Genomic DNA, 21,489 nt, shown 5'->3' on the forward strand with positions numbered 1-21,489 from the left:
ACAGCTTTTGAAAACTATTCAATATTTAATTATTCTTTAATTTTTGTACCATTATGACAGAATAATAATGAATAAAGCTGTCGGTTGCTCGTTTATTTATACGGTGCAAAAGAAGATTTCAAGTCCTTAAGAAGACTTTCTGCCTACGGTGCACCGAAGAAGCTTTGTGGTCTAGGCGGTAAGGTAACCGCGTGGCGATTCGTGGATCCCGGTTCGATTCCTGCCGATTACTTTTTTTTTTTTAAATTAAATTTTTTTTTAATGACCATTGACTTACGAAAATCAATAATAAATTAATGAAATGCAGCTTTTACGGAAATAAGCGAAATATAACGATGAAATTGTAGTTAAAATAATTATTATATATCAAATACGCATTTCCTTAATTTATTATTGATTTAAATAAGTCAATGCTTATATAAAATGCTGAAAAACATGTATAAAGGCATTAGGCTGCAAATGTAAATAACAAAATATTCGTAGATTTTCGGCAAAGCGAAGCGGAAAGATTTTGCCTCGAACTTCTGCTAGACGCTAACAGCGAGAAAGACAGAGAGGTCCGAGAAAGTATCTCCGCTCTCTCTTTAATCCGAGGATAGGCGAGAGCGAGCGAAGCCAGTCGACACATGTACGGACGCTTCTACTTGTGTTCGTGACCATCGAGCAGCGGTAGAAGCGGGGATGGCTCACGCAAGCGAGCCTGCATCTGTGGTGGTAAGTGGAGGGGGAAATTCTGTAGACCGACGGTCTACTTTCTGGCAACACTGCGTTGGACATATACAGAATTACAGAACAAACTTTAAATGGCCGTCTGCTAAAAACCTCTTGTAACGTGAGTGAAAGTGTTTTATTATGATGGCATTTATAAGAATTTTTTCAAAGGCTGTACCAGAATTAACTGTGGTTAAAAATAACACAATAGAATTCGTAAAATCTTGTATAAGGAAAAGTTTTTGTATTTTACCAAAAGATTCAAAGCTATGTTTAGCAAAGGCTACCGTGGTTAATAATTGTTACGCCAGTACAGAGTAATGTATATAGTAAGTAAAATATGCAGTTTTAAACATGGTTTATCTCTACTTTTTCTATTGATTATAAAGAATTTTAATCCAAAAAAGTAAATTCGTGATCTTTAAAATATTGTCTTAAGAGATGGCCTTAATATAGAGATCTAATTTTGGTTATAATAGACATTTTCGTTCAGAGATTAGATTCAGATCAAGTAACGCGGCCTAGTCACAGTAATGCGACTGACGGGTTGATAATGAAAAAAATATATCATGAGTTATCCAAATCTAGTTATTAAGCTTCCGTGAATAAAGAGTCGTATTTTATTAGAAGAGAAAATTTCATATGAGTCAGACGAATCCACAAACGGGTTAGCTACATACGAGTTTTAAATTTGAATAATTTAGTAATAGGCAAGATTTGTAATATATGTTAAGAATATATGTTAAGTCGTGGTTCTATTTCTCTACAATTATATAAAGAATAGGTGAAACATTGAACGACGAATAAATCAAAGCTTTGTAATGGTTGATGAGAAAGGTTCAACTACAGCTATTTAAATCAGTATTTTTCTCTATATGTATATAAAATGCAAGGAAATAAAATTTGTTGTAGTTTACTTTCTACTACAGGTACTAATTTTTAAGGTGTTACAGATGTTCTATATCTAAAAATGTGCATAATGTAAAATATTAAAAATGCTTGGCATTTTCCAAATATTGAACTTTGAACTTTCTATTAAAAACAATTGGATAAAATGTACAGTGTCAAGGTAACAAATCAGTCTCAGATAAGGTGAATAATCTTGTAATTTTCACATCATGTTCGATGATTGAAGATCTCATGATTTAGAAATTCTTGGCAAAAATAATTATAAAGAAAAAAAATACCTTATAGATGTGTGCCACCGAAAGTTCATATTTTTGCTTATTTTTCTATTATTATAATTACATTAATTATAAAATTATTACCTACCAAATCAGTGGTTATCGTCTTCAAAATGGCAATTTTCTCTTCTTTTTAAAATGAATAATCCAATATTCAATGTTCGATAACTGTTAATCTGTCATTTTTCCCTTTTGTTATGGATTTTAAATATAGGAAAAGGACATCTTTAAAACCTTAGAAATTAGTTTCTGTAATTAAATTACCAAGAGTCATGCTTTCTTCCAATTAATAAATGTATTATAAATAATACTAATCTAAATAGCTAAGGTTGAACCTATCTCTTCTCCTAGTATAAGACTCTGATCTATTTATTTTAGCTATAAAGAGACAGAACTTGTATAATTGGTCATTGACTTGCTAAAACTTCCTTTTTAATTTCTATTTAAATTTGGAGATTACATGCAACTGTCACGTTCATCGATTTCTTGTTTGAATCAAATTCAATTTATTTCTCTAACCTTATCCCTTTTTTCACTTGCGAAAGCCACTTCACTAAATCCTGAGTACAGTGATTCTTTTTTGATAAAACTAACAGATTAAGAAGCTCCTCGTCGATTTGTGTTTTTTCTTACAAAATGGCGTATTTCGGGTATCTTAATAACGAGTCCGCAGTGAAAAAATTTGCTTGCAATTAATTTTTAACTTCTTTGAGAAGGAAAGACGGTGGTATACTAGTATGAACCAACGATTCCACTGGTTCACAATGCAAATGATGAATAAAGAGATTAATTTATCTTTCATCTAAACTAAGAAAGTTTTTAATATTTAATTTTACTTTAAGTCAATAAATAAAATCTTCTGCAAGTGAAATGTGCCGAGCAAACTCAGACTTTAAGAAAAAGACTTTAAAGTTTAAAGTAAGGAAAATACCAACATATTTTTTCTTACTTTAGCTGGTAATGTTTTACTAAGAGTTATATGAATATAATATATTTATAAAAAAAAGGCTCTTTATACTCTTGATTTCTAGTTTTCTTGTATTATCAGTAACTGCTCGGCAGTTGCTTCACTGTGATTAAACTGATTCTTGATCTGAATCTAATCTCAGAAGTAAAAGAGAGATCGAAAATCTTACGAGAAATAAAGCTCTTTAGTTAATTTTAAGATAATTATAAATCATGTATATATATTCTGATGTACATTAAAGAAATAAATGAGAGATAATTTAGTAACTCTTTTAAATTGATTAAAATAGGATCAAACAGAGTCGCAATTATTAAAAACTATAATGGATGGGGCTATTCGGCCTTTTGCTAATACATTTACCGCTATACAATGCAAAACGGAAATGTTACGAGCACCCAAAATTCATATACAAACACATAAGATTTTAGATAGTAAAGAGGATATTATTGGCAAAGATAGTCAAAATGAAAGCTTATGTCGTCAACGTCCTCTTTCTGAAAGCTCGATGGATTCTGAAGAAAGTTATTCCATTGTATTTGAGGACGAATCGGACACTGATTATGCCAGCGATACAGATTGTAGTGAAAGTAATAGCGGAGAAGCCGAGAGTGGACTCAAAAATATTGCTTCTAAAGTAAGTAATACGTAAACAATTTACGACAAAAACATAATAGCTTAAAAGTACATAGAATATTATACAGTTCATTTATTTATGTATATAATCAATTAGAATAATCAATAGCAACATTTGCCATTTAATATTTGCAAAAGTAATTAAGTGTTAACTGAGTCTACAATAGATTTGCATAAATTATATTGTTCTTAATATTTTGGTAACAAGACACAAATCTTTTGCTTGATAGAAAGGGAATGATAGAAATATTATTGAAAAGCAAATCATCAAGGTCATTATGTCCATCAATTCAAGTTGATGCTACGTACGTATTTTTGAAAAGATAATAGGATGCTAATCCATGTTTTGCAAATTAGAACATATATTTCGTTTACTATTTGAGTTTTACAATTTCGTTGGGTCATGTGACCTTACGGGTTTTAAGATCTTGAGGCTTGACCTCTCCAATATTATGCTTCTATATCCCTATTCCATTTTCGCAGTGTTTTTTCGCCAGTAAAATTTGTGCTTTATTTATCTTTAGACCAAATAATTACTTTAGGACATGTGGGCGATGGAAGAGCTTGATATGGATGACTTTTTCCATAACAGAACCTTCATGCCCAGGCCACACTTTAATGTTAACATTTACAGAAATAATGTATTATTTTTTACAGGTGAAATTCAATCTGAAACCAGTAGTACACATGATGATTTATTGGGACTATGCTTACCGAGCAGCTCGAAAAGGTCCTTGGGAAGAAGTAGCCAGGGATAGAGTCCGATTTCGGGGTCGCGTCAAACGCATTGAAAATATTCTACAACCAATTTTAACAAATCAACATCGGAGTTACATCTGGAAAGAGAGATTTTCAAAGGATGATTAATCCAGATTTTTATGCAGATGATAGTTTATTATTTTTAAGATTAAAATAATACGCTTAATAAAAATCTTCTGATAGATTTAAAGGCTGTGATTGCATAGTATGCGAAAACTATTATGTGCTACATCTTAAAATTCAGTTCTGTATATCAGTGACAAAAGGTTTTCTTGTTTACAAAAAATCTCATATTATTCAAGTGGATGTAAATACTAGTATTGAGTGTAGTCTTATTTGTATATTTTAAGTTATTACTGATTTGGAAAAAACGTGTATGTGGTAACTACATTGATGTTTTCTCGTTGAATTAATCAACAAAACAAAGTAGCCTTACATTTAAGGTAAATTCATAATAATTGCAGCAAAAATATAGGAGAATGTATAATATGTATTTTAAATAGATTTTATATTGATAGTTATAATTAAAAACCCCTGTGTATACAGGCTACTAGATAACTAAGTGTTCTATTCATGAAAGGTACTTGTGCAATTGTTTTATGAATATCATCGTTTTAACATTTTGCAGCGAAATGCATGATTTTTTACTTATGAAGGATTTTAATTTGCTAAGCGTTTGACGTAAATTGACGTGGCCTACGTCATGTTTAACGGATGACGTAACAATGCATTTGTCGTTGCAATCAAAATATAAGTAACAAGTACTCAAATAATAATTTTATTTGATCAATACCTTTCCAAATACTTCTTCAAAGTTAATCATGTAGATCCTCCTTGATGCCTTGATGCTTTAGACATTAATGTTCTGGGTTACATTTTTATCTCGGGGACTGTATCATTTTCTTAGCTCGCAACTAATTGTACAGCATAATCAATTTTAATTTCACTAGGCTGGTAATATTTCCTTAAATAAGGATATTAACGCACCTGAATTTCGCAAAATTCTTTCCTGAAATCCTAAAGATCACTTAAGTTTGATTACCGTTAAAACAAATCATTACCGTATATTGCATCAATGACAATATATGGCGCTTCAATCATTTCAAGCCCTTCGTCGCCATTTCATGAGTTGGGAAATATTTCATGCACTTACAATCCTATTTACATACTTCCCAGCAATGTATAACACAATAGAATGTTGGAAAATATAATTTCAAAATTAATTTATGGTTTATTATTTTAGCAGTAAAAAATACATTTATTATAAAGATCAATTATTTAGTTGCATTCAAATATATTGTAGCAGAAACAAAATTCATCTAAAAGCAAACAACTACAATGGCTAATAATTGTATTTCATCAAATTCTCTACTATTCCTTTTTGTAAATGCTGACATCAGTTTTTTAATTGTGTATTATTACTGCCAGTGAAGCACAAATCAGTTTTTATTTAAAACTTATGGCAATTTAAATAAGTACAGAGAACAATTATTTAATGAAGGAGCTTAAATTTCTATCAGAAATGAATAGCACTTGACTATTCAATTAATTTCTATATAGCTTATCAGTTTTTATCATTTTTTTATAAAATGTAAAAATAATGATTGTACTGAATACATATTTTTCAATATTTACTTTCACACTTCATAGTACTAAAAGTGATGTACTATTCAGATTCAATCAAATTCCTCAATACTCCTAATTAAGGTATTATTTCAAATTCAACTAGAACACAAAAAGTAACCTATTAAATTATGAGTATAGTATTAGAGCTATACATTAATATGGAAATAAGATAATACCAAATAATCATCAATGTTCGACAAAAGCTGATGATTTAGGTTGTCTCATTAAATATATGCTTGAGATCATGTTCATATAATGCAATAATCAGCATTATTCCAAGGCCAAGAGATATACCTAATCCTTGTAAAATACATGACCATCTAGAGCCCCTCTCTGCTTGGTGACTTGATGATAATTCTGGTATCTTTAACAAAAATTAATGTTGCAGAAATTACTTGGTTTTTGGAAATAATGTTATTTAAATTGGTTCACGGGAATATTTCATTTCTACTTGCTAATCTTACATCATATTTGTCTCTTCATTACTTAACGATCTACAGTCACTATCTTTCTTTAACTTTTCGATTTACTGTTTTTTTTTTCTAGAACTACCTATACTCTTATAAAAAACTCACCATATCCACCAAAGCGATATATATAAACATTCCAGCAGCAGCTGCAAACATCCAGCTGGATGCTGTTGGGGTACTGCCAAGAAGTACTCCAAATATCATACCAAATAAACAAAGCACCGACGACAATACATTGTAAAATACTGCCTGTTTAGCACTCATTCCCGCTTTAAGTAGTACTGCGAAATCACCTAAAATAAAATTGTAAAAATCCATAAGGCTTCATATTATGACAAAATAACTCTTTGATACTGAACAAGAATTTAGAAATTACTTAAGTAATTTAAAATTATGACAAGCTATCTGTTTACCTAATTCATGTGGTAATTCATGACAAAAAACGGCAATAGCTGTTGAAAATCCTCCGGCAATATTAGCCGAAAACGCTGCACCTATGGCCATACCATCTGCAAAATTGTGCAAACCATCTCCCATAACAACCATCCACGCTACACTAGACATAGATTCAGGAGCAGAATGCACATGACCTATAAGAATAAAAAACTAAGCTTTACGGAGTGCTAAAATGTGCCAGAAAAATTGATAGCATCATTTTAGAATGAATGCAAAAATGATATAATATTATAAATTACAAATGAAAAAATCATAATTCATATGTTTACAGTTTAAATATTTTTAACGAATTAATAATTTTCCTAAAAAACATTAAATAGAACAAAAAATAGTGTTATTACTTTTAGAAATAAAAATCAATAAACAGAGGTAAAATAAAAATGAATAATTTCTTCGTTTCTTTTTTTTTTACTCTGCTACACTAACATTATGCAATTACCGTACGCTCACTGGAAAAAAGCCAAACTATTTTCTTGTTAATATTGACAGTTGGCGTAATTTTTTTAATTTATTACAGATCCGAAATACACTTATATTTTATATTTTCTAGCCTCACGTTTAATTCTTTATAAATTTAGCTATAACACCGAAAAGGCCAATTTGTCGACCTAAACATTGTTCTTATAACATTTTATAAGATATTAATCTATTTTGAAATAATGATTTTTTCTTTTGCGTTTAGGCAATTTGTAATGTTAGTATGCATAGCCCAGAAGTAGAATTGAATTGCAAAGAATTCTACTATATTAAGCTACAAATTAAAGGACCCCTCACAAACCTTAAAGAAAATGATTTTCTGTGGATTCAGATAAAATCTTGGGAAAAGGTCCAGTTTACCTTCTTGCGTACGGCTTCTCATGAATCTATCTTCATTTAAAGTAGCTTTTACATTCGGGATAGCCTTAAATTAGAAATAACAAAAAATTCACGGTAAAGTAGATTTTTACTAAATCCGTTAAAGTAATTTGAAATATGTACCTACTAACATAAAATTTTCCCATCTTTCATAACTTATTATTAAATCTTACTGAAATTACGATGCATAAAATATATTTTAATTTATTTACAATAGAAACGAAAACTTTCATTTAGCTATTGTTTTATAACGATATTTACGCATCAATATCAAATAAACATTTTTAGAAAGCAAAAATCTGACGTTATAAACTCTTAGCTATAAAATGCATAGATTATGCATAGCTAATCTATTTGGTGCGTGATAAATTAGACCTTTTCTGAAAATTTCTAAAAGGTTTATACAGGGCTTTTTATACTGTTAAAAATTGATACCATGAGAATGTGTATGTCCATGATGCTTAGTTTCATGCTCGCGTATAATGACTGTATAACTCTCAGCTTCGTCTCCTGGTATATCAGCATTATTAATATTTTTTTGGGTACTAGCATTTATGTTATCTAGCCGCCACTCTTCGGTAGTCTTCTTGTCTGAATCATTTATACCGATTTTTGAAGATGCTTTAAAATTTGCAGTCAATGGTTTTTCTTCTTCTATAACGGAGGGCTTCTCGTGATGATTATGCTGAAGATTGTAGCGATTATCTGAGAAATATAATTTTGTTTTAATGCTGAAACAAATTTTGCTCAGACGTTATTTATCGTTACAAAGTACAACGGGTGCATTATAGTGAAGCTAAATTCGACTCGGTGGAATAGAAATAGTTTTTACTATTTTAGTATAAGCGAAATTCACTTAAAGTAAACTAATCATTGCTCTATCGTGAAAATACGATAGATATATTCTAGCAAACCATATAATATAAATTGTACAATTTAATTATTACCCAAATGGAGCAAATTAATCGACTTTACATTAACTTATTTTATAGAGTATAAATAAAACTATATATTCTATGTAGCCTAAATCGTAATGTATCTGACGTCTCATTTTGAAACTTTCACGCAAATATCTTGAAAACTGATGTGAGTCCCGTAAGAAAATATATTTTCAACAAATATTGTTTGCTTAAGAAGAAGACCATATAATAGATCTGTTGCTTTAATCCTGAAAGTTCGTTTAAAGGCCATCCAAAGGTAATTTTAAATTTCCTAAATGAAGCCTATATATTTTATTGTAGAATTAATATCTGCACACAAAAATATGCAAGTTTTCTGTGCAGATACTCATTCTTCAATACAAAATATGGGTTTCATTTTGAAAACTTAAAATTATCTTTGAGTGACCTCCAGATAATCCTTCAGGATCAAACAATAGCGTTATTATATGCCCTCCTTCAAGCCAAACAATTTGTTTTGGAAATATTTTCTGCTACAGGGCTCAGCAGTTTTCAAGATATTCGTGTAGAAACTATAAAATCGGATACCCGAAATATGGGAATGTTGTTTAAAAGCAATTAGTAAAATAGAAAAAGAGATCTTTTTGTTTCTTAAATATATAAGTCAGTGTGCTCAATAATTATAATACTTTAAAAAAATAAGTATTTTATGTACTCTTTACAATCGATAAATAAAAACCTCTAATATATTTAGTCCTAAAAAGCTTTAGAATCTAATAGAAGAAGTAATATACAAATAAAATGTTTTAACTAGACTTTTTGGAAAATCTAAGTAGAGAATAGATCATTAACAGCTTTTAATTAAATTCAATGTTTTAGTCAGTGCAAAAGTGAAACTTTAAAATTACTCGTATTACTAAGAAAAATTGACTAATCATTTGTTTGAATCTCACCATGTGCATCAGCTGTAATTTCTCCATAACAATACGGAAACGATGAATACTTGTGTTTACAAAGTTTTTCACCTACAACATTACTATTAGGACCATCTGTTTCTCTCATTACTCGTACACGTGGAGGAAGCTGAAAAAGAAAAACAATTATTATCACGCTCGCCTTTGAAATTACAAAAAATCCTAAACTTTAAAGAATTTTAAGATTTTCATAATCGAAAAGCTATAATTTTATACCTTGTTTCGTCTCTGACGACGCTTTCTCCATTCAGCTAGAAACATTAAGGCTTTTTCAGTAAAGAAAAATAAAACCAAGCCAATCATTGCTACAAATCCTTTTAACATATTTAAATTATGCTGTTCTTCATGTGATTCCATTGGTGAAGAAATTTTATGATCATGATTATGCGGGGTCATCATAGCCTACAATATTATTTTATAATAAAACATTACATGAAATATGATTTAAATTCGGTTAAAAATGTTATAATTCGATGTAATTGATTTAAAGAGAACCTACGTTGAAGGGCATGTATAATAGTAAATATTTAAATTTTATTCATATTTTTATAGTAATAAAATTATTATGCTTCTAAATACACATTAATAGAGTGCATCTACACTTGCAACTCGAACACATTCCGAATTTCACCTGAAATAATAGCGACAAGCTGAGAAAGGCTGTTTGAGGGTCGACTATATGTTACGTCATCTCAGGTTTGCCCTAGTGTCCATACTAATATACGATGAAGTTCAGTTGCAAGTATATATACAACGTTAAAAACACACTATTATATTATTTAATTAAATTGAATCAATAATTATCAAATAGAGAAAGCTGTCAACTTACATGGGGTAAGAGATGTATAAGAGCATCTCCGCATAACGTCCCTACAGCAAGAGCGACTAGAAACTGTAAAAGCTGATGGTAGTAGCTTTTGCCCATTACTGGAATTACTGCTACACCAAGTAATCCACAAAGGCTTATTATCACAATACTAATGGTAGAATATAGCCAAACTAGAAATACAGAAATATAAATAATTTATCTATTAAATCATTTATTATATTTTTCAGGTATGATAAATAATTCAGGAGCAATTAAAGTAAACTTGATAATTCGGATTTTTAGATGTTTTGTGCCATGGGGTATAGTTAGACATTGTAAGAAGGAACAACTACTGACGTTATTTGTTTATTCAATGCGGATGAAATGGAGTTATCATTTAAATCAGAAACACTTCTTTGTTGATAAATGAAACAACAGTTTACTTTTCTACCTTTAAGATGCTTAGTAGCACAAAATATCTTACTGTGCACAATTTTCCTTCTTAATAAAGTTAAGAGCACAAATTTTCATGATAAAAAATTTAATTCAACAAAAATTTATTAAATGTTGTTTAATTTAACTTAATCCTCCATTCCTATTTTAGATATTATATTTCATATTTTGTAAGAAATAAGTATCACCGATAAAGTTACATTTATCCAAAATAGGATAACTCGCATTAAACCAATTATTCACTTACAGAAGCAAATTAATTACTTTATTTCTTACTGCAATCTAATTAATGGTGTTAATAAATGCGTAATTTTTAAATCAAAACTCTACTTATATATTTAAATATAGAAATTACCAAAAGCTTTATAAGAATATTTTTTGAAAAAGTGCGCATAGACTTTTTATGGTTTGCCAAAATACTTAGTTACAAATATAAAAACTAATAACTACCTTGAATTGAATTTCTTGAATCTTCTATTGTCAAATAATTATTAGCAGAATTTAATTTATAATTTTCTGGTAGATGTATACATCCATTTCTTTCAGAAATTGATTCTGCACTTAATTGATATAATAAGACTGGACAAATAGTTTCAAAAAGCCAATTAGGTATTACTGTCTTATTTTTGGTCACAGAACTATATGGTATGTCATTTGCCATTACAGTCAATAATTCGTTACCACCTAAGCACTGAGGGAAAAAAATCAATTAAACATTATAGTTTCATGAAGGTACACTAATTTTTTTTGGAATAAAGCAATGTATCCATTTTTAATTACCCGTTCTTCATTATTACTATTATTAATACTATGCACCCCGTCATTAGATTGCTTGCTTTTTGTGCCATCTTCAATATATACATATAAAAAAAAGCATTAATTTTATAATTGTTGAAAAGTTCATTTACATTGCCTACACTTTTTATATTCTATCTTCATGTATCAAGCTTTATTCTTCAAATATGAATAAAAATAATTGATTGAATTTCTTAAATTGAAAATCCTATACAATTTTACATATTATTATCACTGTTTTATAATGATTTTGGAAAGACTTACATTAATGTACAATCTTATCCAAACATATAGCCATAAAAAATTTTAAAACCATATATTTTATAAAAGGCTGGGTTAAGCAATAAATTGATATCAAGAAATACAACAGTATTTCAATGACAAGTATATACATAAAAAAATACACACATAAACATCCTTACACTCATCTGGCATTAAATTAAAAAAATAAAAATAGGCTCTGAAAAAATGTTTCAAATATAAGTTTTTCATGAGTTGAAGAAGAAACACAGCTGTGATGCCACTGATTCAACTTTGATTGGTCAATTCCAGGTCATGGTACTTTCCCTATTTGCTGCATACTCTCATAACTTATCTCAAGAGCTTTCCATTAAACTATATATTTATATATCATTTAGTCCAGGCCTTTATATAATATTTGATTTTTAAATTACAAGTAGGTATATAAATTTGTGTTTATATGTAAAGCGGCCGCGTACACCACTTCAGACAAAACTTATCAGTTAATCTTGTTTTACTAAGATTTAATTTTTTTATAACACGATTAGTAATAATTCAGTATGAATTTTTAGAAATTGTTCCTCTTTTTAAATTGCTTTAATTTCATCTATAAAGTAGCATTTTTTTTAACAGACAAGATAAATTACTGTGATACTTATTAAATTGTAAGTATTTTATCCAAAATTAATCAATTTTAATTTCTTCATTATACGTCATTGATTTCAAAAACCGATAAAACGTTTTATTTTATATTTTCCTTATCGTTTTAAAGCGGAAAAAATAAACTATAGATACTAGCCATAAAAACATGAGGTAAATAGATAACAGGATTCACTACAAAAAAAGTTACTAAATAAAAAAATAGTTACTTTAAATTAAGTAAGAGCAAATTTTGATGAATAAATTGGTATGATAATTCATTATTTTCTCTAGTCTCTTTAGATAAAGCACTACCTTCAGAAGTCATTCACAACAATTAAACTTCATTACTATTTGCTATACCTATGATTAATTTATAAAGATGTCTGGTCTAAGTCTGACAGACCTATAACTATAGAAAGGAAAAGATGAAAACTTTTACAAAATAGCTTTGATTTAACCAATCTGTTTTCTAATTTGAATGGCTTAGATCAGACATCTTGTATACTAGGATATTCTAGCTTCTACAACTGAATTATAAATTAAATTATATAACAATATAAATTACCTTGCGAGTTCTCTTTGTCACTATTATCATAATAATTATCTTTTAATATAGATGTTTCTGCCAAGAGTTTTAATAATCCTAAGTTTTTCAAAAGCTTCTCAAATCCTTCCATTGTTATACTATTGCCATTACCATAAGTATTAAAAATTTTGTTCATAAAGTATTTTTCATTTATTTCTATCTCTCTTTTCCTTCTTCCTATATAAAAGTTATTGTAGTTGTTGTTTACTTTCTTGCTTTCTCTTGTAAATTGTGCTAATTCATTCTGCCCTAATCTTTCCATAATTTTTGAATTATGCATCTTTTCAGATTCCATATTTATAACAAACAATAAATCATTTTTTATATGATCTTCATTTGATGTTACTGAATCTGTAGTCAAATCATTATTTATTCCTACGGATTGTTTATAAACTTGTTTCTTCTTACTTGCTTCACCAGACGAAGTTAAGCTTTTCTCATTAACATGTATGGCAGTGTTTAGTTTCTTATTGCTTAATCTCTCAGAATCCTTCAATAGAGATAAGTTTTGTAACAGTACCAATCTATCAGATGATTGTAATAGGTTCTTTATAGTATATAAATTTTTTAAGTTGTCAGAAACAGAAGACTCTTGTTTCACTGATGAAACTATTGTATGGGCCGAACAAGGCGTATGTGCTGCACACAATACACAGACAACACACACAGTAACAAAATGCTGCGTCATTTTGAACGTCCTAAAAAATTATAATAATATTAACTATAGATTCACAATATTTGTTTGTGTCTGTTAGACGACAATCTGATGCTGTAAAATTAAATTGAAAATTTTAAAAAGAAATTATGGTTTCTGTATTTAACGCTTGGGAGAAAAATATATTTTTAGAGAAAAATAAAGTATTGAGTTTTAACTACAAGCTTCAAATCTATTTCAAATACCAGGGAAGATACCTATCTTTATTTCTATTAAGGTATAAATATTTTGTAATCTTATAAATTGGTATCTATAGTATTTTCTATAAGTTGACATTGACTCGTGAAAAGAAATAGAAAAAGAGTCACACATAGAAGGGCTAGAACCCACGGAACTGTTTTGCTGTCGAAATAAATTAGATTTTAGATGGTAAATAAAATTTGAAACTTTTTTATGGCCAAAAGTATTAAAAGAACATCAAATAACATAGAAAATTTTAAACAGTTTGGAAAAACATATTTTTTATAAAAATATGTGCAATAGTTATTTACACATTCCAAGATTTATATATTTATTCCAAATTTTGTAAAAAAAAAGGCAATTCAATTATCCTACAAACTAAAAAAAAATTGTTCAGCCTAATGTTAGATATTGAAAAGAAAAAGAAAACGGTTGAGTTTTATATTTTAGTAATGTAAACTTTAATATATGCTCAATTTAATCAGTTAATTATAATAAAACTCACATATATAACTTGGGTTTCCTGAAATAATAATTTCTTGAGTAAGTTGTTTACACATTATCTTTTGACATAATAATCTAACCAAAAGACATATTTGTATAAAACCACTGTTACATAGAAAAAAAAAACATTAAAATAACCTTAAAATTAAAACTGGTCGAAATCAAATTCTTAAACCAAAATCTAAAAACACTTTAGGTAAAAACAATAAATTTACCATGTTTGGAAATTTTTTGATTTAAATAAAACACAACTGTTTGTACTAAAATTTGGAATAAATCATAAATATAGGAGTGTTTTCTTTTTCCATCTTAAAAACTATTGAAGGGCTCGTGACAGAATATCGTGGTAAGGTTAGGCTCAACACAACTGCTTCTGTAATTTTGTTCTTAAGCTGACTTAAGCAAACTAAAAACTAAGTAACACAATGAATAGGCAGGTAAGACAAAAAGAAAAAAATGTTTTTTTAAGATTGAATACAAGTTATTTAACTATCTACACTCGGAAGATTCCATAGAAGAAATGCAAGATTAGCGGTCGATGTTCTGTCAATAAATTGAACTACTACTTTGAATAGATTCAAACAACTTACCTCTCAGACTCTAGGTCTAAGACGAAATTCCCGCTTGTGGAAATGGCATATGTTTTGTTACTTGATTGGGACGCACTCTTGAAATTGCGGGAACCTCGTGAGACGTGAAGTACGACGTGCGACTAACTAGACTGTAAGTGAATGAGGCACATATTACTGAATGGATGAGTATTAGCTTTATTAGGTATAACGAATAATGTAACGTCAGCTGTCAAATTGTATCATGGCTAGATAAGCATGTTTTAGAAACGGTATATTAAATCAACACAAATTGATCAAACTAATCTAAGTTAAGTTAAAGAATTAAACGTTCTAGATATTTTAGTAGCATTAGCGACTAGTAAGAACCACTGTAAACTTAAGAGATGCTTAGCCTTAAAAGTTTTAAAATTGATTAAGTGTGTAGGAAGCACTACTAGAAATTACGTCAAATATTAACTGTTAGAGGACGAAAGCACCTAAAAGTTTCGACTTTCTTTTTGCATGAAAATCCTACATAGCATTAGTAAAAGTTACAGTTCTTTGAACGGATTATGCGCGTCTACTACTGCACATACACCCAACACGTGTTACCTACACTTCTGCAGAAACAAGTATTATATAGTCACTACAGTGCATTATATACAAACGTAAGACGCGTAAGTCAAGTAATTACATACTAAAATATTATTTTTCAGTTAAACTTGAGCTGGATAGCAGGACTATAATAGACCTATGTTAGCATCATTAAGAGAGACTTTATGTAGGACACTCAAAGTAATATATATATATATATATATATATCAATTACTTCGAGTGTCCTACATTTGATTCCTAATTTGAATTCGTAATTTTTAATTACTTTGTCAAGGGTAATTTTTACTACAAGCACTTTTTCGATCTTCAAGGTTTTCTTGAACCTCAATATGCTTTATGACCATTTTTATACAGTTTGTGCATGTACATGCTGTTTGGTTAGAAGAAGTAAAAAACTAAGAGTGACAAAAAATTGTTTACTTTAAATAGTTGCAGTTGCACCATTTAAAAGTTTTAATAACATTTAAAGAGGTATATATTTATATAAAACTTTATTCACATACCCACCAGTTTAAGGAAAGTACTTAATAAATTAAACACATTTGGTATGAAGATGCATCAATTTTACCAAATTAGATAAATTTACTTTGGTTCATATGTTATAAATTAATAAGAAATGTGAAGAAGCTTCAATTTTTATCAAAAAAATTGTACAAAATATTGTACAAATATTATGACAAAATCATGTACGCAATGTTTTTGCATACAAAGAAAACTATCTCAAGGCAAATTAAAATGTATTGTGCTTATAAAAAGCTTGAACATATACTGTAAAGAGTAAAATTAAGTATGTTTTAAAAAGTGACATAATTTTTTAAGCAATGACTAACCATGGTCACTGGATTCATAATCATTCCTTGATTCAAGGCTCTATCAAAATCTATGTAAGTATCATATATGAACTGTTTTTACACATTAAAATTTAGTTACTGATTGCCCTACTCCCTTTTTTCCATCTAAGGATTAAAAATTATTAATTGATAGGAAAATAACTTTTATCATTTTCAATAACTTTTACAACAATTATTGTTCCACTTCATTATAAATACAATAATTATTATTTCAACAATAAATTCAGACTCCACTAAGTTCTATTTGGAAAGTTCAGCTATCTTCTCTCTCTCTCTCTCTCTCTCTCTACTATATTCAGTACAGTTGTGAGTATATTAGAGAGTTAAAAATGACTGAAAACAAAAGCATATTATTATCGGGATTCTTTAGCCTTTAGCAGCTATTAGAGACGGTTGTTCCATCTATTTGTAAAAACAGTGTAAAATTAATTTGCTCGATAAAACTGGCAAAGTGCAGTGAATTGTGTTCAATTTCAAGCTTTATTATACAGGTAAATTGAACAAGCCATTTACATCATAAAGACAGCGTGCCGGATTTGGAATGGTTGGGAGGTGATTGTTGATTGGCTATCTGCATTGTTATAACCAATCAGCAGTCAGCATTCCAAATCCAGTAAGCAATCCAGGACAGATTTAAGCATCGTGTGCCGCTGAGTTAAATAGAGAAACCGACCTAAACAAATAAAGATAAAATCGCATCACCAAAGATTCGATATACAACTCATAAAATAACTACAGTGAGAGATTAGTGGTCGTATTTTTAAACGTCCCTCAAAGTTAAGGAAGCCTCGAAATCTATAGTTTACGTGACATATACTATAGATTTCGAGCAAGTTAATTGGAGGGACGTTTTGTTTATAGGATTAAGCTTACCTTGAAACATATAAGATATGTCACACAGAGTGTAGATTTTACTGCTCCTCGGCGCACCAATGCAGGTCTCTGAATCCACGGTAAGCTTGAACTTAAGTTAGTTTCAACTCGAGTGCGTTCACAGAGAAGCTATTTATTACTGCTATTTTAGTGCCATTGCGCATAGAAATTACCTGAAATATGTGCGCACTGCGCAGTAGCGTTGATTGTGCGGTAGGTGGCACTGCAAACTCAAGCCAGTAGCACATGTTGCTGGATTCGTGCTGAATATTTGCTGGATTTGGAATGGTGATTGTTAATTGGCTGTCTGCATTGTTATAGCCAATCAACAGTCGGCATTTCAACCAGCACTTATTTAGCATCGTGTGCCATCGACTCAATCTCTGGCCTATTCTATTAAAGATGAGGACTGTTGAGGGAGGACCACCATTCCGACTTGAAGCTAGCCTAGCCCGAATAAAATTATACAATTCATGTGACGGAAACTATACCATTTTAGCCCGGCTAGTCCTTTAACACAGTCCTCAAGTCAGACACCTTCGTGAAGTTGGCCGACGGATTCTCGATTTTTTAATTTTCAATAACTGATATCGTTTGATTATCTTTTGATAAAGATTGATAGTTCGAATAGAACATTTAATAGTTAATAGTTTTTGCAAATTCTTTCTATTAAATGATTCTCTCTATCGAGTAAAGACTAGAAAAATTAATTTTTAGCAAAAATAAAAAAGTTCCGGCTAGCTGTACTATCAATCTTATCTTTTAGATATTGCAAAAACTATTAACTATCAATTGTTATCAAACGATATCTCAGTTATTGAAAATTAAAAAATGGAGGGTCCTTTGGCCAATTTCACGGAGGAAAGTTGGGCTTCGCAGTCCTCACCCTAGAGCCAGCGCTACTTTTTAGCCAGCTAAAAATGGTATAATTCTTGTCACGTGAACTGTACTACTTTTAACTGGCTAATCCGTAAGCCAGGTTTGATGGCGTTGGCCTTAAGGGTCAATTCGACCAAGTAGGCTAGAGCCCAAGTCTGACTTAAGTTGGTATAGTCCCCGTCACATTAACTATACCAACTTAAGTCTGACTTGGGCTCTAGCCGACTCTAGCCTACTTGGTCGAATTGACCCTAAATGTGGAGCTAAGCTCTACCTTCAGCTGAGCACTTATTTAAGATGAACATCGAGTTAAAGCATTGTAGTGAATGTTAAAGTTAAAGTGAGACAATTTGTTATTAGCGAAAACAGCACTAAGTTTATGTTCCGTTTAATGGTACGGACTTTGTTTAACTAGCTGTGCTCAACGCATGCACAACTGTCGGCGTGTACATACCACCATTACCACCTACAACTATGTAGCTTATCGTAACGCCATTTTCGCACATGCGTCGAACCCAGTCGAACCCTTAATAACACTTGTCGATGCTGGAGCGCGAATTTTAGAAAATTTGTAAAAAATTTACTGCCGTATTTTGTTGTTTTGATGCTTATAAGGTATACGCGTATTCCAATAAACATTTTATCAGCACATTCTTATGTAGGAATAGTGTTAAGAAATAGTTCAAAAACCTATCAATTTAAAAAAAAATAGATTTTATGTTTCTTCCCTATTATAATAAGTTTTCGTAACAGTATAATATTATTAGCAAATATAAGAGATTGGTATAAAAAAAATTAAAAGACTGTATCGCGTTTTCAAATTCCTAAAAATTATTACCTACAATTTGTGCTTTTGATGTCTGTTGCTTACAAAAAGTGGTTCACGGTTGACTTTGCTTAAACTAATGTTTTGGTAGCTGTGACCCAGCTGACCTACCTTTAGAAATGCAATAACAAGGCTTCGCTCTAGCTTGCGCTTGCGCACTATATAATTGCTCAGCAACTACCAGTAAATTTTGTCTATCTTCGTGGAATCAAGCAATGGTGCTTCCTGCATCGTAAAGTAAATTCTGCCTTAATTTTTTCTTTACTCGTTACTACCTTGACAAGAACTCCTCTCAAATGTGAATAGAAGAAGCGAGTCAGAGAACATTTATACTTCTGAACTTTCGAGATGAGCGAAAACGTGAGTCTTCTTCCTGGTTTTCCGTCTATCAATTTCTGACTGCAGTTGAAGATTCTTCCGTAATCGCTACCTCACCTTATCATCGATCGCTTTGAGCTGTTGCTAACAGCTGTTGCGCTTCCCCCAAACCTAAAAATATTTCTCTCTCTCTCTCTCTCTCTCTCTCTCTCTCTCTCTCTCTTATCCCAGTTAACAATTATTGTAACCCTTCCTGTTTACTATCACTCATAAAACTTGTTCTTTTAATTAAAAGTTCTCTATCGTAGATTCGAACGGCTGTCTGCGTACTTGTGATCTTAGCACTGTGCGCCAAAGAATATTCTGCTAATGCTAGACATATTATAATGAAGAGAAATTATAGCGACCAAAGCGTAAGGCATTACGTAGCTGAGGTAATAATTTGCAATACAATAAACCCTAATTAATTAGTACACAGTAGCAATTTTACACAATTTCATGTGAAATTATAGGCTTATAAGCTTATTTTAAACTTTCTGCGTTTGACAAATTTGCTTCCTTCCTACAAAAAAAGAGCAGAGCTACACAGTTTTGATTTGCTTGACGATAAAAATATAATTCCATAGAGAACGTGCTGGTGGAATGAAGTGTGCAAAGAAGAATTTCACAGTAAATTCCGCTGTCGGTGTCCAAGGTGGTCTTACTGCCGAGCTCCAGGAAGATATTACGATGCCCATTGCAGTATGACTCGTACAGGTTACATTTGGACCCAGCCAGAAACCTCTTTAACCCTTGAAATTGCTAAATAAACGTGTACAGTCATCAGCTAGCTCACTTAAACGATCTTTTCCAAAGTTTTCAAATTTTCTCCACGCTTAACAGTATCGATAACGTAAAATTAATTCGATGCGGATTCTGACTCTTTCATTTAGAGAAACAGGGGACAATAATTCCCACCATGTATTTTAGCCCGTAATTTTAATCGTAGCAAAAACAATCTCAAGATAATTATTATCTGATAGATATTTTACCAGTTTTGCGTGTTCATAAATGATTATAATGAACAATAATTATTGCGATGATAAATAATTGACTCGTAGCTATTATTGTTGGATTAGCAAATAAGACTCTCAATTCTCTTTTATGAAAACTAAACTTCTCCAATATTTCAGATGTTACTGAATGAAAGAACGCGAAACACTTATTATCTCTATATACAGTATTTTGAAGTTATCTTTGCAAAGTGGCATTTCACGCACTTTTAATCTTTACTAATAAAATAAATGACAATAGTTTAAGAGATAAAAAAAGAAAATACGACGGGATCTACGAGAAAATTCTTAAATAAGAAATGTTTCAAAGTGACAAATTAATTTACTCTTGTAAATTGATTACTTTTGAGGTTGGAATTTTTTCTGTGAGAGAGATATCATAAGCTCCTTACAAAAGAGTAAAAAAGTGCTGCGAGCACTAAGAATCAAGATTATTTACATAAATGAGAACCACTGCCCCTTTTAAAATTTATTTAAGGTATTAGCCAAAAGATTACGAGAAAAGACCTTTGACTCAACTAATGAAAGTCCATGGAAACAATCTTAATGGAAAACGAAAGATCTCACGGTTAAATGCGTATCATTATAGACAAGAATAATACTAATTTTATTATAAATATTACGTGCACGTTGAGAGGAGCATAAGGCTAATCAAAACGTTGAAAAAATCAAATTTTGTGATACTATTCGATAAAGTTATATAAGTTATTCAATAATCTATCTAAATATATAAGCACACTTTAACTTTTTGATCGTAGTTAAATACTTTACGCATCTATCAAATGTACCTAAATGTAAACCATGTATATATAGCTTACATTTCATATAATTTACCAATCATGTTCGCTTATGGCAAAAAATTATATTTCTGTATGAAACTTTTAACGATCCAATAAAGAAAAGAAATAAAAATGCTTAAAATGTAATACCGATTATGCCTATTTCATTCACATCCAGCTGTATCAAAGTCCGAATGGTCGAATGAGAATAGAACGCAACAGGTATATCGTGCACGTGTTTGTATAGTGAAGAAAGATAGTTTATGTTATTTAAAATATACTTGACAA

At 30.2% G+C, this 21,489-nt stretch overlaps 3 protein-coding genes across 4 annotated transcripts; 2 read left to right on the top strand and 1 right to left on the bottom strand.

Annotated features, from left to right (window-relative positions):
- The first annotated feature begins 793 nt into the window (after positions 1-793).
- Positions 794-5,030, top strand: PPP1R15 (Protein phosphatase 1 regulatory subunit 15). The gene is made up of 3 exons (XM_066743120.1): positions 794-1,040; positions 3,152-3,496; positions 4,153-5,030. The coding sequence occupies exons 1-3, from the start codon at positions 1,032-1,034 to the stop codon at positions 4,360-4,362; spliced, it is 564 nt and encodes a 187-aa protein (XP_066599217.1). The 5' UTR covers positions 794-1,031; the 3' UTR covers positions 4,363-5,030.
- Positions 5,031-5,462: 432 nt separating this feature from the next.
- On the bottom strand, positions 5,463-14,621 carry foi (fear-of-intimacy). Its single transcript, XM_066743119.1, has 12 exons — positions 14,459-14,621; positions 13,038-13,756; positions 11,576-11,643; positions 11,246-11,486; positions 10,364-10,533; positions 9,751-9,936; positions 9,514-9,643; positions 8,097-8,366; positions 6,764-6,940; positions 6,456-6,643; positions 6,057-6,244; positions 5,463-5,979 (listed from the first exon to the last, which is right to left on the bottom strand). Coding segments are annotated over exons 1-11 (2,304 nt in total). The 5' UTR covers positions 14,461-14,621; the 3' UTR covers positions 5,463-5,979; positions 6,057-6,091.
- Positions 14,622-18,476: 3,855 nt separating this feature from the next.
- LOC136783193 (uncharacterized) lies at positions 18,477-21,327 on the top strand. 2 transcript variants are annotated; one of them, XM_066743121.1, is made up of 3 exons: positions 18,477-18,620; positions 19,679-19,804; positions 19,997-21,327. In XM_066743121.1, the coding sequence occupies exons 1-3, from the start codon at positions 18,606-18,608 to the stop codon at positions 20,177-20,179; spliced, it is 324 nt and encodes a 107-aa protein (XP_066599218.1). In that variant the 5' UTR covers positions 18,477-18,605; the 3' UTR covers positions 20,180-21,327. The 2 variants fall into 2 exon arrangements, with proteins under 2 accessions (XP_066599218.1, XP_066599219.1); XM_066743122.1 differs by lacking the exon at positions 18,477-18,620 and adding an exon at positions 18,639-19,412.
- Positions 21,328-21,489: the final 162 nt, after the last annotated feature.

This window comes from Prorops nasuta, unplaced genomic scaffold (assembly GCF_024137725.1).
Source record: "Prorops nasuta isolate Cenicafe-Biocafe unplaced genomic scaffold, Cenicafe_Pnas_1.2 PNAS00032, whole genome shotgun sequence".
NCBI lineage: Eukaryota > Metazoa > Arthropoda > Insecta > Hymenoptera > Bethylidae > Prorops > Prorops nasuta.

Excerpts from the sequence above, each read along its gene's own strand:
- foi (XM_066743119.1), bottom strand. Across the intron at positions 11,487-11,575 it reads ATAGTAATAATGAAGAACGG|TGCTTAGGTGGTAACGAATT; the intron begins GTAATTAAAAAT and ends TTTTTCCCTCAG. Across the intron at positions 6,941-8,096 it reads TGGACATACACATTCTCATG|GTCATGTGCATTCTGCTCCT; the intron begins GTATCAATTTTT and ends TTATTCTTATAG.
- PPP1R15 (XM_066743120.1), top strand. Across the intron at positions 3,497-4,152 it reads TCAAAAATATTGCTTCTAAA|GTGAAATTCAATCTGAAACC; the intron begins GTAAGTAATACG and ends TATTTTTTACAG.
- LOC136783193 (XM_066743121.1), top strand. Across the intron at positions 19,805-19,996 it reads TAAGGCATTACGTAGCTGAG|AGAACGTGCTGGTGGAATGA; the intron begins GTAATAATTTGC and ends ATAATTCCATAG.